Here is a 15,360-nt window from a genome sequence, read left to right as displayed (position 1 = left end):
TGTGTGTGACGGAGTTTCGCTCTTGTTGCCCAGGCTGGAGTGCAATGGCGCAATCTTGGCTCACGCAACCTCCGCTTCCTGGGTTCAGGCAATTCTCCTGCCTCAGCCTCCTGAGTAGCTGGAATTACAGGCATGCACCACCGTGCCCAGCTGATTTTTTGTATTTTTAGTAGAGACGGGGTTTCACCATGTTGACCAGAATGGTCTTGATCTCTTGACCTCGTGATCCACCCTCCTCGGCCTCCCAAAGTGCTGGGATTACAGGCTTGAGCCACTGTGCCCGGCCCTGTGGGTCATGATTATTTTAGATGAGGTCCTTTTGGTGGATAGATCATTTACCCTTGGATTTGATTAGAAACAGATTTCCTTTTTAATGTGGAGACCTGAGTGCTAGGACATATCTCTCATAGAACTTCTCCTCAGAGTCTTTTCCTCCTTAGTGATGTGCTGGCTAGCAATCTGTAGAATGGTAAAAATAAGTGTGAAATAGATGCATATGTTATTTTTTGATATGTAAACCATTATATAATAAGTGAATATTTGGTTTTAGATTTTTTTAGATAGCTTTTTTCAAAGTATTTGCTTCTTTTTAAAAGTTAAAAAAAAAAAAAAAGAGGAAAGAAAGAAAGATCATGTTTTAAAGTGAGCCCCCAAATTTTAAGGTGCTAGTTGATGGGGATTTTTCAAAGCTTTGAAAAATATGAGAACATTTTTTTTTCTCGGTTTCTACACTATGGGAAAAAAGGATTATTGAAAACTGAAAACATTTTCTTAATCTTCTCTAGCTCTTTTGCCTTTAGGTTTTCATATCACTATTAATAATAAACCTTCTGTTACTGAGCTCTTTATTATTTTCTTGAGATGTTTAATTTGCCTCTATAAATTATAAGATTTCAACAATGTAGAAATATGAAACATAATGTGTCTGGCAATGCTGTCTCATCCAATTTTTGTTTATTTATTTATGAATAAATGAAAGAATGAATGAATGAAGATCTCTCTCTCTCTCTCTCTCTCATCCAGGCTGGAGTGCAGTAGCATGATCATAGTTCACTGTAACGTTGAGCTCCTGGGCTCAAGCAGCCCTCCTGTCTCAGTCCCCTGAGTAGCTAGGACTACAGGTCCACACCACCATACCTGGCTAGTTTTTTATTTTAATTTTTTTGGCACAGTTGGGATCTCACTATGCTTTCCAGGCTGGACACCAACTTCTGGCCTCAAGAGTTCTTCCCACCTTTGCCAACCAAAGCACTGGGATTATAGGTTCCCGGCCTCATTCAATTTTTACACTTGTTTTGTGATCTCCAAAGATAAGAGTTTTGGTGAGTAAACAGAAAACAGATGTAGAAAGTTAAGTCAGCTGTACCAAATTTCATTTAGAAAGTTATCCTTCTGTATTCTTTTCTGCAGAAAAAATGTGCTATTTTTGTAGTTGTCTGTAAAAATCTTCTCTGCTGTTTAGTCTTAAAGTATTATTAACTGTGTAACTCTCTTCGTGATTAAATCTAACTTTTTTGCTCTTTCTGGTTTATTATGAGATAATTTCATTATAGTTAGGTTGGGTTAGTTATATGTTACTATGACATTATTGAAGGAATATTTTTCTTGTTTCTTGGATCATAAAATATGAACATTTATTCCTTTTTATTTTGGTATATATAAATATTCATATTCATCCCCTTACTGTGTCTTTGCATATATACATATACACATGTCTATGTACATACATATGTATATGCACACATATGTGTATGCATACAAATAATTGTCAGAAGTTGGGTCACAGTTTGACAGTAAATTGTTCTTAATCCTAAGCATCTGATAGCAGGAGGTCTCTTTACTGTTCAAGCTACCTAGAGTGAGTCTGAACTAGGAAGATTGTTTCTCCATGGGATAATGGAGAATATATAGATGTGATGGAGGTTAAGAGGGATTTATCTAACTTAATGTACAAATATAATAATATTAAGTGGTGGCTTTTGGGGCAAGTCTGGATGAATTTGTTTAATGTGGATGGCTAATACTTCTGATTGTTGAGATGTTTTTGATTAAAGAATAATCACATTTTTTTTATTTTGAGCCAGAGTATAGTAATTGAACCTTAGTCAGTGCTTACATTTAGAATGGGGGACATCAGGACATCACAGATATGATCCATTCTCTTACATGTTAGTAGACATGTGGGTATTTTTGTTGTCATACTTTTGCATTCTAATCATTGAAGGAAACAGGAAGGTGATTTAATTAACTTTGTTTATTAAATTCACCCTTTTTTCCTCCTTACATGATATCTGTTGCAATTTTATAAATCTCCGATTCTAAATTTAACCTTCTACCTCTTTAAGGCCCTTAGTTGCTGTTCTGGGAAAACTTTAGTAATGGATCAAAGGAAGAATGAGAGTATTGTCCCTAGTATTACTCAATTAGAAGATTTTCTTACAGAACACAATTCCAATGTTGTTTGGCTCCTTGTTGGTAAGTGGAATATTTTTCTTCTACTTTATTGTGTTTTAAGTATGGATTAACAGTTGCCAGATTTTAAACAGTGGTTGACTGAAGTTGGAACACTAACACTACCATTTATTTATTTTTAGGAAGGAAGATTGTTATTTATATTTCTTGAACATTTGTTCTGGAAGCAGCTCTGAAATGCTCTACTTTTTCTTAGGCTGCCTGCTCATCTGAGTTAGGGGAAGTGAAAAGAGAAGAAAAACATTGCACTTAGCTTATTCTTTCCGGTTTTGGGTCACCTCCCCTAATTCTCAACTCAGCGCATGCGCGCGCGTGCACACACACACACACACACACACACTTTTATTACAGAAATAATAAATCCTCAAATACAATTTTACTGTAAGAATAATTCTATTTTTATAGTAAAATAGAATTATATGCCTAATCTTTTAATCTCTTTCCTCACTCTTTGTGCACTTGGCAGTGAGCTCTGCTATTAATAATTTTTTATCATAATCTAGCAGTTTTCTAGGTATATACAATAGTTGAAACGAAATAGCAGAGGGAGATAGGAAATATGAGTGAATGAATGAATGAATGAATATGAATGAGGGAGAGGGAGAAATATAAAAATAATACCAGGGAAGGGAGAAATTATTGTAAGCTGTTTCTGCTCAGCACACTTTCATGGGAGAATGGTGTTTGACTTTAATTTTGGCATAAGAATTGGAAACAGAGAGAGGAAATTAGGACGGGTTAAGAGAGGAAAGGAAGGGTAATGATAATTTGTTGAGCATCTTCTGTGTGCTAGATACCAATTTGTACTTATGTTGTCTCACTTAATGCTCAGAGCAGCTTTATGAAGATAGGTTTTTATTCTTTTCCTTTTAATTCCCTGTTGGGGAATTGAGGCCCATAAAGATTAAATATTTTATATGGGTTACACAGGTGGTTTTCTTTCAGAGGGCATGCTTATGCTTCTTTCATGACACCCAAGGATGTGGGTAGGAGTATGTATGTGTAGAGGTGAAGTGTCTGTTCCCTTTCCTGTCACCTAGAATTTTTCAGACTTTTTCCTTTCTAAATACCTCCTTTCTTTAAGAAAAAAACAGCAACAGTAACAAGCAGTAAAACACTGAGCAATTGTTTAATCCCTCTGTTTTACTATGAGGGGAGAAGGGCATGATATAATGAAAAGACTACAATTCCTGGCTTGTTTAATACTAAAAGCATATTTTCTCAGCAAATGCCTGTTGCCATTCTGAAGGACTCATATAACAAACTACTGTTGATACAATGATTAATAGTAATAATTAATACAAAATGACTTTAAACTTGAGATATAATGGCATATCATCAAATTAACTTTTCAAAATATTTTTTTTAGAAATTTTTTGTTTATGGGCAAATCATAGCACTTGGTATGTCAAAGCTAGTACCATCAATCTAAGCTACCCTGGGAATAGTATTTTATGTTGACTCTCAATTATATAACTTTGCTTTATCTATAATACATGGTTTAAAAGTTAAGGACTTAATATGATGTTACTAAAGGGTTATACAGGTTAAGTTGATTTACATAACTTTCTCATAATTAGAAGTAGTTATACTTTTGAAAAGGATAAGTAAGAGCAAATTTATTATCAAAACAGTGTTTTCCTGTGTTTTGCCTTTTGTATATTCATGGACTATATTTTTTGAGAATATGAATTTTATAAGTAACTATACACTTTCATTGAGGAAAAAACCAAATTTAGAATATCATTTACTGTAACATGTTCAGTGACATTCATCATAACTTATTGTCTTACCCTTTATAGCAAAATACCTACTTACAGGTGGCCTATTTAATGTGCCTTTATACTAAATGTCCTCTTCTTTTATTTGTTTAAAACACAGCTTTAAAAAGCAGAAGGTTTTTTTAAATCAGAGACTTAAAAAGCAGAAGGTTTTTTTAAATCAGAGATTTAAAAAATCATTATTTTTCTTTCTTCACAAATGGCTATAGCTTGTTTCAGGAAATAGCTTGAAAATGAACTTGTGTATGAGATGAGTTTTTTGGCCTAATAAAGGTGGATGTGTTTCAGAATATTCAGAAATATGGGCTTTCTTCTCCCAGAATGGTTTTACATTATGTTTGATAACTAAAACAGTACAAAGAAGTAATAAGTAAACAGAAAGGAAAGCAGCCGTACTTGAAACATTGCTCTAATGGCTCTGACTGGAATTTATGCTTTTCTGGATAATGAATGATGAAGAGGAAGAAAGTTGGATAAAGTATAATCAGCCTCTGGTTTTAAAATTCCGTGTACTAAATTGTAAGAGGACACATTACCAGGAGAAATAAATCCTACTATTTGCGATTTATTTTCCTCCCAACAGCTACCATTTTGTCCTGTGGATGGATTATTTACCTCACGTATTATAATTCCCGGAATGTTGGTCTTATTTTAACACTAGTTCTTAACAGATTATACAAGCATGGCTATATCCATATTGGTGAGTTTGAGTTACACTGAATTTTTTTCTTCCTTATAATCTTGATATGTTGTCTTACCATTTTCTGTTGCTATAACTGAATACCTGAGACTAGGTCATTTATAAAGACAAGTAATTTATTTCTTAGAGTTCTGGAGGCTGGGAAGTCCAAAGTTGAGGGGGTGTATTTGGTGAGGACCTTCTTGCCAGTGGGAACTCTGCAGAGTCTTGAGGTGGCACAGGGTGCCACATGGTGAGGGGGCTGAGCTTGCTTGCTCAGGTCTCTTTTTCCTCTTGTAAAGCCACTGATGCCCCAACATCATGGCCTCATTTAATCTTGATTACTTCCCAAAGGTCTGACATCTCAAATACTGTAGTCGGATTCCCCACTCATCTAACACAGTTATAATGAGAATTAAGTTTCATCATGAGTTTTGGAGAGGCAAACATTCAAACCAGAGCAGATGTATATTATAAATTTGTATTTCATGAACAGATAGTAGCATTAGAAATTTACCTTGGTTTCTTAATAGTTGAAATAATCTAACTGGAATTTCTCTGACACAGCACTCCATGACTCTATGATAATATCCACTTGGTTATGTCCTTTACCCCATTCTTTATTATTTTTTAAGTGTTTTTAGTAACTTTTTTTTAACTTATAAAAGATGCTCATTAAAAGAATTTGAAAAACTTGGATATGTATAAAATATAGAAATAGAAATTTCTTAAGAGTCCACCATTCAAAGAAAATGTTTAATGTTCATTATAGTTTTTATTATTTTTAAAACCCATACTTTAAAAATCTGTAAGTTGGAATTATCTTGTGTGTCTCATTTTATGGACTGCTTTATTCAATTTTTTGAGTACTTAAAAGTGGGAAGTTTAAGTTGGGCACAGTGGCTCATGCCTGTAATCCTAGCACTTTGGGAGGCTGAGGCGGTCAGATCACAAGGTCAAGAGATCAAGATCATCCTGGCCAACATGGTGAAACCTCGTCTCATATAAAAATACAAAACTTAGCTAGACGTGTTGGTGGATGCCTGTAGTCCTAGCTACTTGGGAGGCTGAGGCAGGAGAATCACTTGAACCCAGGAGGCAGAGGTTGCAGTGAGCCAAGATAGCGCCACTGCACTCCAGCCTGGTGACAGAGCAAGACTCCATCTCAAAAAAAAAAAAAAAAAAAAAACCAAGAAAGAAAAGGAAGAAAAGAAAAAAAGTGGAACATTTGCAGGTAGGTAGAAGGGTGTATTAGGAAGGCTAGGGTGCTTTGAAAGCCCTAAACCAGTGGGAGAAAGGGGTGGGGAGAGATGACTAGAGAGAACCATTCTAACCTGCCTAATAGTTGAGTACCTGTTAATTGACACAAAACTTCCCTCAAATGTAAATAGTCTTCCATTAATTTTAGACAATGGCTGGTTCCTGTAGTCACTCAAATTACTAAAGAAAAATGGTGAATTAGTCACTACTTTGGGTTTATTTAATGGCTGTGCATAATTAAGGGAATTATTCATACAAAGCAGTTACTTAAACTAATATCCTCTTCTGATTATTTAGTAGCTTACTTCATAGTGATGATATATGTATAGCACTTTTTATTTTATTGGAGAAAGAATGATGGAAAATCAGTAAGGCTATAAGGATATCAGGAAGGGAGTGAGAAGAGATGCTTATTGAATAAATTGAGTGCTAATGTTATTTTAAACTTTAAGGGCTCTACTGTCTGTTAAAACAGTTACAATAATTGCTATTTTTTCCTTCCTGTAACAGGTTCCTTCTCTTTCTCTGTTCTTTCTGGAAAAGTCATGGTTCGTGAAATCTATTACATTACAGAAGACATGTCTATTAGGTAACAAAATTAAAAAATTAAAAAGGGCCCATCTTAAACATACTTAATACAAAATATATTGTTAAATACATACAAAAATATTGTTAAAATGTTATATTACATTTTATTTAATGTTACTTGCTTCTTCAAATAAAACTATAAATTTTTTTTTCCAGCAAATCATACTTGGTGAATTGATGTTTTAAAATATTTTTGTCAATGGATTAATTTAGAAAAGAATTAATTTATTACATAGAAGTTTATAGAAATGAATGATCTTTTATTTCTAGATGAAAAAGTGAACCATTAAGTTGCTTGACCATTTTATATCATAGAGTTTATAGTAGTCATTTGTTATATATAGCAAGGTTTAGAGATGTTAGTAGCTGTTATCCATTAGCTCCTTATTAGAGACAGTAAGTTTATAGAATTGTTTAGCATTTGTTAGCAACTCTAATTTTATTCTAACAAGGAAACACAACTATGAATATAATAAGAAAGGATATGATTGAAATGTTCCTTCTTCTGTTAAGTCTTGAAAGAAAAGCCTATTCTATTTTTGCCATTTTCTTAAAATTTGTGACTTAAGTAGAATTCAAAAGTTTTGAATTAATTGAGAGGTGCTAGAGTTTGGCAGTACTCACACCTCACTTAAACTTATAGAAGACAAGTTCTATGCTAGTCTAAAATTATTTCCAAATCAAAAGTGAAAAATAAAAAGCTAAGAGACTAGCAGTCCATCCTTTTGGGGAAAGAGATGATAGGTTACTTATGAGAAACAAAGGAACATCTTTAAAAGTTTCCCCTTAGTGTGCTAACTTCCCCCTTTCAAGATTTGGCTATTGTTTATATATTTTTTTCCCTCTCTCCTATAGACCTAGGTATCTGTAATTTTTATATTTTTAGAAAATATCACTTAAAAAGGAAAGCATTTCTGTTAGTACTTCATTTTCATGTTACCATTAATTAGAAGACTATAATATTTCAAAACATGTTGTATATGATAAATACATACAATTTTTATTTGTCAAGAATCTTTAGCTATGCAAAGTCTCTGCTCCTTTTTTATCTAGAAGATCTAAACATACTTCATAAGTCTTTGTTCACGAAAAGATGTGTGTTTATGTATGCAAATGTTCTTTTGAGGATTTTCTGTATTTCCTTATTTATTATGAATTGCCTGCCTTTTGCAATAGCTAAGAATTAATTGTTACTTAAATTCTAATTATGTAATCTACCTTTCTTAGAATTCAAGATGGATTTATCATTTTTCGGTGGTGGAAAATGTATAACCCAAAACAGAAACAACATGGTGAGTTTTCATTTTTTATGTTTTTAAAATGTTCAATCATATTATCAGGATTTTATGAAAACGAATTAAAATTAGACATGACCAGTAGGAAAAGTTTAATTTTTAGGCCAGGCATGGTGGCTTATGTCTGTAATCTCAGCACTTTGGGAGGCCGAGGCAGGTGGATTTCCTGAGGTCAGGAGTTTGAGACCAGCCTGGCCAACATGATGAAACCCTGTCTTTGCTAAAAATACAAAAAATTAGCTGGGCATGATGGCAGGCGCCTGTAATCCCAGCTATTTAGGGGGCTGAGGCAGGAGAATCACTTGAACCTGGGAGGTCGAGGTTGCAGTGATCCTAGATTGTGCCACTGCATTCCAGCCTGAGCAACAAGTGGGGAACTCCATCTCAAAAAGAAAAAGAAAAGAAAAAAGAAAAGTTTAATTTTTGAAAATGAGTGAAGAGAATTATTACTAACTTTTAGTAGCATTAGCTGTGATTTAAATGAGAGTTATATACTCTTCAGTGAGGTATCACGTTTTACCAAAGTTAATAATTTGAATTATTTGCAAAAATATATATGAAATGCAAAATACTCCAAACAAAGGTAAATTTTAAACCAACAATTAAAGTATACTACCACTCATATTTTGAAAATAAGGAAAATGAATCTGCAACATTTACTTTGACTTTGTAGTATCTTTCACCTAGTAATACTTTTATTAGTAATTTACTTGTGTTCTTAATTTTTCAGGCAAATTCTTTTACTTCTACTCCAGTCTAGGTTTTTTTCTCTTATTACTTCCTAGGATAACTGAGAAAAAGTTATAAAGGCCCAATCCTTAAAAAAAACAAATATTTAGAAGATATAACTTTCCTGATATTTTACGGTAGTTCTTTGGCCTATGTTCTTTCTTATTTCCTCATATTTATCACATGACTAATAGCTAAAATAATCCCTAAACTGTTATATCAAACACTTCATTGCCTTTTCTTGCTGTAGTTTAAATTTTAAAATAAACAGATTAGGAAACACAGCGGTGTTTTAATGTGTATGAAGTATTCTACGGCTTGATATTAATAAACCCAGTTTTAAACACATTAAACTCTGTCATTCACTAGTGTTAAACCTTTCCTCAGTAATCATCCACGATTTCTCCACAGATTGCTAGGGTCAAATATCCAGCAGTCTACTCAGCATCTCCAATTTTATGTGTAACAGGTTTCTTACACTTGAAATATCCAACCAAACACCTGATTTTCCCACCCAAACCTACCCCACAGTTAATTTCCATCTTATCAACAGCAAGTCTATCATTTCTACTGCTCAGGCCAAAAATTGACTGCTGTCTTATGTGTCCCAGAGGTCATCATCAAATTCTGTCAGCTTTTCTTTCAGCCTACAACCAGAATCCAACTACTCACCACACTGGCAAAAGTCACCATCATCTTCCACCTGTTTTATCACATAGTCTCCTAACTAGTCTCCCTGCTTCTGTGCACTTGTTCCTCAACCTGCGCTTAGTACACTGGCCAGGTCTTTTAAAAATCTAAGATCATTTTATTACTCTCTGTTCCCAAATTTTCTAGTAGCTTCTCATCTCACTCAGAACAACACCAAGATCTTGTAAGTGACCTATAGAATCCTAGAAAATTCTCAAAAATAACTTATAAAATCATACATTCCTATAAATATTCTATATAATTCCTTCTACCTCCTGATCATCTATCTTCCACCCCTCTCCAAGTAAACTGGCCTGTTGGTGTTGGTAATGAAAGTACAACAGAACCACCATGAAATAATGGCCTCTGGATATTCACAGTAGACATTCCCATATTTGCTTGATGGTTCTGTTTAACTCTCCTTTATCAATGAAGCTTTTCCTGAATAGTTTTGTAGTACCTTCCCACAAAGTAGCACTTTCTGTTCCACTAACCTTGCTTTTTCTTTAGTGTTGTATTTTCCTCATGCATGCCTTGATGCTATATATATATTTACTTGCTTATTAATGGAATCTCCCCAACTTGAATGAAGCAAGTTGTAAGGGATGGTACTTGTTTTATTCTCTATTGTATACCTGATGTCTAGAAAAATGCTTAGTACATAGAAGAACTCATTTGTATAAAAGAGTAACAGAGGATCTTTCTACTAGTCATACTCCTAAGTAAAACAGAACATTGAGAAACAAATCTTATAGAATCTTTGAAAACATAACATGTGGAGGCATATAAATCTAAAATAGAATAATTTTTTTCCCAGATCGATCTATACATGTGGAAATTAATTCTTTTTTTTTTTTTTTCGTTAATATAGTTTATTGAACTTTAGGTTCTGGGGTACATGTGCAGAACATGCAGGATTGTTGCATAGATACATTCATGGCAGTGTAGTTTGCTGCCTCCATCCCCGTTACCTGTCGGGGTCCAGCACATCTGCCAGGGGGGCTACCGACCCACGGGAGTCCCCAAGACCACCAATGTAGATGTCTCGTTCAACCTGAGGGAGAGAGCGCGCGGAAAAAAAGGGAATAGAAAAGTGGGGTCTGGAGGTCTGCGTGCAGTCAAGCAACACACGGCACTTTATTTTTGTAGGTTACAGCTTTTATACCTTTTTTTTTGTTACATTTACTTTAGCTCAGCAGTAAAAGGGGGCAAACAGAAAAGGGAACAGAAATCACGTAAAAATAGTTATCAGGGGCCTGTGATAACATCTCACAAAGCATTTTCAAGGGGGATTGTGATAATAGCTTACAAAGCAGTCTAAGGGGGCTTGTGATAATAGCTTACAAAGCATTTTTAAGGGGGCTTGTGATAATAGCTTACAAAGCAGTTCAAGAGTTAATATACGTTTTTCAAAGATACACAGTGCAAGCAAACAATGGTTCCTTAAAGGTGGCTTGTTAATTATGCTTTCCATCAGGAGGTAGAGCAAAGGCTCAGCTCCTGAGAAAATATGGGCAGGGGTCTCTTGCCCCTCTCAGGCACCTCAATTGCAGCAAGCCTATTGCTTACATAGAGACTAAGGGGGATATGAAGCAGTCAGCACAATGTCCTCATAAACCGCAGGCCCTTACTCTGCATTCTGTTTTTTGCCTCAGTGGCTTAGACATTCTTGCCTCGACTTGACAGCCCTCGAGAGCGGGGGTAGAGCAGCACAGGTCCAGCAGCCAAGTTGGGGCGAGACAGCTACTGTCTCAAGCCCTTGGCATGAACGCTGCCAGTTACCTGTATCTGGCATTTCTCCCCATGTTATCTCTCCCCAACTCCCTATGCCCTGCTGTCCCTCTCCTAGTCCCCTGCCAACAGACCCCAGTGTGTGATGCTCCCCTCCCTGTCCATGTATTCTCATTGTTCAACACTCGCCTATGAGTGAGAACATGTGGTGTCTGATTTTCTGTTCTTGTGTCAGTTTGCTGAGAAGATGGTTTCTAGATTCGTCCATGTTCCTACAAAGGAAACAAACTAATCATTTTTTATGGCTACATAGCATTCCATGGTATATATGTGCCACATTTTCCTTGTCCAGTCTATTATCGATGGGCATTTGGGTTGATTCCAGCCTTTGCTATTGTAAACAGTGCTGCAATGAACATTCGTGTGCATGTGTCCTTATAGTAGACCGATTTATAGTCCTTTGGATATATAACCAGTAATGAGATTGCTGGGTCAAATGGAATTTCTATTTCTAAGTCCTTGAGGAATTGCCACACAGTCTTCCACAATGGTTGAACTAATTTACACTCCCACCAACAGTGTAAAAGTGTTCCTATTTCTCCATATGCTCTCCAGCATCTATTCTCTCCAGATTTTTTAATGATCGCCATTCTAACTGGCATGAGATGGTATCTCAGTGTGGTTTTGGTTTGCATTTCTCTAATGACCAATCATGACGAGCATTTTTTCATGTTTGTTGGCCTCATATATGTCTTCTTTTGAAAAGTGTCTGTTCATATCCTTCACCCACTTTTGAATGGGTTTGTTTTTTTTCTTGTAAATCTGTTTTAGTTCTTCGTAGATTCTGGATATTAGTCCTTTGTCAGATGGGTAGAATGCAAAAATTTTTTCCCATTCTGTTGGCTGCTGATTCACTCTAATGATTGTTTCTTTTGCTGTACAGAAGCTCTGGAGTTTAATTAGATCCCATTTGTCTATTTTGGCTTTTGTTGCCAATGCTTTTGGTGTCTTAGTCATGAAGTTGTTGCATATGCCTATGTCCTGAATGGTTTTGCCTAGGTTTTCTTCTAGGGATTTTATGGTGTTAGATCTTATGTTTAAGACTTTAATCCATCTGGAGTTAATTTTAGTGTAAGGTATCAGGAAGGGGTCCAGTTTCTGCTTTCTGCACATGACTAGTCAGTTTTTCCGACACCTTTTATTAAACAGGGAATCCTTTCCCCATTGCTTGTTTTTGTCAGGTTTGTCAAAGATCAGATGGTTGTAGATGTGTGGCATTGCCTCCCAGGCCTCTGTTCTGTTCCATCAGTCTATATCTCTGTTTTGGTACCAGTACCATGCTGTTTTGATTACTGTAGCCTTGTAGTATAGTTTGAAGGTAGCATGATGCCTCCAGCTTTGTTCTTTTGACTTGGCTGTGCGGGCTCTCTTTTGGTTCCATGTAAAATTTAAGGTGGTTTTTTTCCAGTTCTGTGAAGAGGGTCATAGGTAGTTTGGTAGAGATTGCATTGAATCTGTAAATCACTTTGGGCAATATGGCCATTTTCATGATATTTATTCTTCCTAACCATGAGCATGGAATGTTTCTCCATCTGTTTGTGTCCTCTCTTATTTCCTTGAGCAGTGGTTTATAGTTCTCCTTGAAGAGGTCCTTGACATCCTTTGTTAGTTGTATTCCTAGGTATTTTATTCTCTTTGTTGTAGTTGTGAATGGCAATTCATTCTTGATTTGGCTCTCTTTAAATCTGTTATTGGTGTCTAGGAATGCTTGTGATTTCTGCACATCGATTTTGTATCCTGAGACTTTGCTGAAGTTGCTTATTAAGTTTCAGGAGATTTTGGACTTAGTTGATGGGGTCTTCTAAATATACAATCATGTCGTCTGCAAATAGAGACAATTTGGCTTTCTCCTTTCCTAATTGAATACTCTTTTTTTCTTTTTCTTGCCTGATTGCTCTGGCTAGAACTTCCAATACTGTATTGAATAGGAGTGGTGAGAGAGGGCATCCTTGTCTAGTGCCAGATTTCAAAGGGAATGCTTCCAGTTTTTGCCCATTCAGTATGATATTGGCTGTTGGTTTGTCATAAATAGCTTTTATTATTTTGAGATATGTTGCGTCAATACCTAGTTTATAGAGAGTTTTTAGCATAAAGGGCTGTTGAATTTTGTCAGAGGCCTTCTCTGCATCTATTGAGATAATCATGTGGTTTTTGTCTTTGGTTTTGTTTATGTGGTGAATTATGTTTACAGACTTGCTTATGTTGAAACAGCCTTGCATCCCCGGGATGAAGCCTACTTGATTGTGATGAATAAGCTTTTTGATGTGCTGTTGCAATCGGTTGGCCAGTATTTTATTGAAAATTTTTGCATCTGTGTTCATCATAGATTTGGCCTGAAGTTTTCTTTTCTTGTTGAGTCTCTGCTGGGTTTTGGTATCAGGATGACGTTGGTCTCATAAAATGATTTGGGAAGGATACCCCCTTTTTGGATTGTTTGGAATATTTTCAGAAGGAGTGGTTTGAACTCCTCTTTGTAGTCTGGTAGAATTCAACTGTGAACCCATCTGGACCTGGGCTTTTTTAGTTGGTAGGCTATTAATTGCTGCCTCAACTTCAGCCCTTGTTATCGGTCTATTCAGGGTTTCAACTTCTTCCTGGTTGAGTCTTGGGAGAATGCAAGCGTTCATGAATTTACCCATTTCTTCCAGGTTTACTGGTGTATGTGCATAGAGTTGTTTGTAGTAATCTCTGATGGTAGTTTGTATTTCTGTGGAATCAGTTGTGATATCCCCTTTATTGTTTTTTATTGCATCTATTTGATTCTTCTCTCTTTTCTTTTTTATTAATCTGGCGAGTGGGTCTACTTTGTTGATCTTTTCAAAAACCAGCTCCTGGATTTATTAATTTTTTGAAGGGTTTTTTGTGTCTCTGTCTCCTTCAGTTCTGCTCTGATCTTAGTTATTTCTTGTCTTCTGCTAGCTTTTGAGTTTTTTTGATCTTGCTCCTCCAGCTCTTTCAATTTTGATGATAGGGTGTTGATTTTAGATCTTTCCTTTTTTCTAATGTGGGAAATTTATTGCTATAAATTTTCCTCTAGGCACTGCTTTAAATGTGTCCCAGAGATTTTGGTACGTTCTGTCTTCATTCTCATTGGTTTCGAAGAACACCTTTATTTCTGCCTTCATTTCATTGTTTATCCAGTCAACATTCAAGAACCAGATGTTCAGTTTCTATGAAGTTGTGCGGTTCTGAGTTAGTTTCTTAATCCTGAGCTCTAGTTTGATTTCACTGTGGTCTGAGAGACTGTTTGTTATATAATCTTTTTGCATTTTCTGAGGAGTGATTTACTTCCAAGTATGTGGTCAATTTTAGAGTAGGTGTGATGTGGTGCTGAGAAGAATGTATATTCTGTGGATTTGGGGTGGAGAGTTCTGTAAATTTCTATTAGGTTTGCTTGGTCTAGATCTGAGTTCAAGTCCTGGATATCCTTGTTAATTTTCTGTCTTGTTGATCTGTCTAATATTGACAGGGGAGTGTTAAAGTCTCCCACTATTATTGTGTGGGAGTCTAAGTCTCTTTGTAGGTCATTAAGAACTTGCTTTATGTATCTTGGTGCTCCTGTATCAGGTGCATGTATATTTAGGATCGTTAGCTCTTCTTGTTGCATTGATCCTTTTACCATTATGTAGTGCCCTTCTTTGTCTCTTTTGATCTTTGTTACTTTAAAGTCTATTTTATCAGAGACGAGAATTGCACCTCCTGCTTTTTTGTTCTCCATTTGCTTGGTAAATCTTCCTTCATCCCTTTATTTTGAGCCTATGTATATCCTTGCATGTGAGATGGGCTTTCTGGATACAGCACACTGATGGGTTTTGACTTTTTATCCTATTTGCCATTCTGTATCTTTTGATTGGGGCATTTAGCCCATTTATATTTTAGGTTAATATTGTTATGTGTGAATTTAATCATGCCATTTTGATGCTAGCTGGTTGTTTTTTCCATTAGTTCACAGTTTCTTCATTGTGTCGATGCTCTACCATTTGGTATGTTTTTGGAATGCCTGGTACTGGTTGTTCCTTTATATATTTAATGCTGCTTTCAGGAGCTCTTGTAAGGCAGACCTGGTGGTGACAAA

General features: G+C 35.7%; 1 protein-coding gene across 31 annotated transcripts in view; it reads left to right on the top strand.

Moving 5' to 3' along the window:
* The window catches only part of BLTP1 (bridge-like lipid transfer protein family member 1), a 220,865-nt gene that overhangs the window by 13,019 nt on the left and 192,486 nt on the right, over positions 1-15,360 (top strand). For 23 of the 31 annotated variants that reach the window (XM_078366548.1, XM_008992749.5, XM_078366556.1 and 20 more), the window contains 4 exons: positions 2,346-2,475; positions 4,837-4,953; positions 6,703-6,781; positions 8,008-8,072. In XM_078366548.1, coding sequence (XP_078222674.1) covers positions 2,379-2,475; positions 4,837-4,953; positions 6,703-6,781; positions 8,008-8,072 — 358 coding nt within the window. In that variant the 5' untranslated portion in view covers positions 2,346-2,378. Of the gene's footprint in view, positions 1-1,023; positions 1,323-2,345; positions 2,476-4,836; positions 4,954-6,702; positions 6,782-8,007; positions 8,073-15,360 lie in introns of all 31 variants that reach the window. The other 8 variants (XM_078366543.1, XM_035293005.3, XM_078366545.1 and 5 more) reach the window with 2 other exon arrangements.

The sequence above is a fragment of the Callithrix jacchus genome, chromosome 3 (genome assembly GCF_049354715.1).
Source record: "Callithrix jacchus isolate 240 chromosome 3, calJac240_pri, whole genome shotgun sequence".
NCBI lineage: Eukaryota > Metazoa > Chordata > Mammalia > Primates > Cebidae > Callithrix > Callithrix jacchus.
The sequence above is the reverse complement of the archived record's forward strand: the minus strand, read 5'-3'. Positions and strand labels throughout refer to the sequence as shown.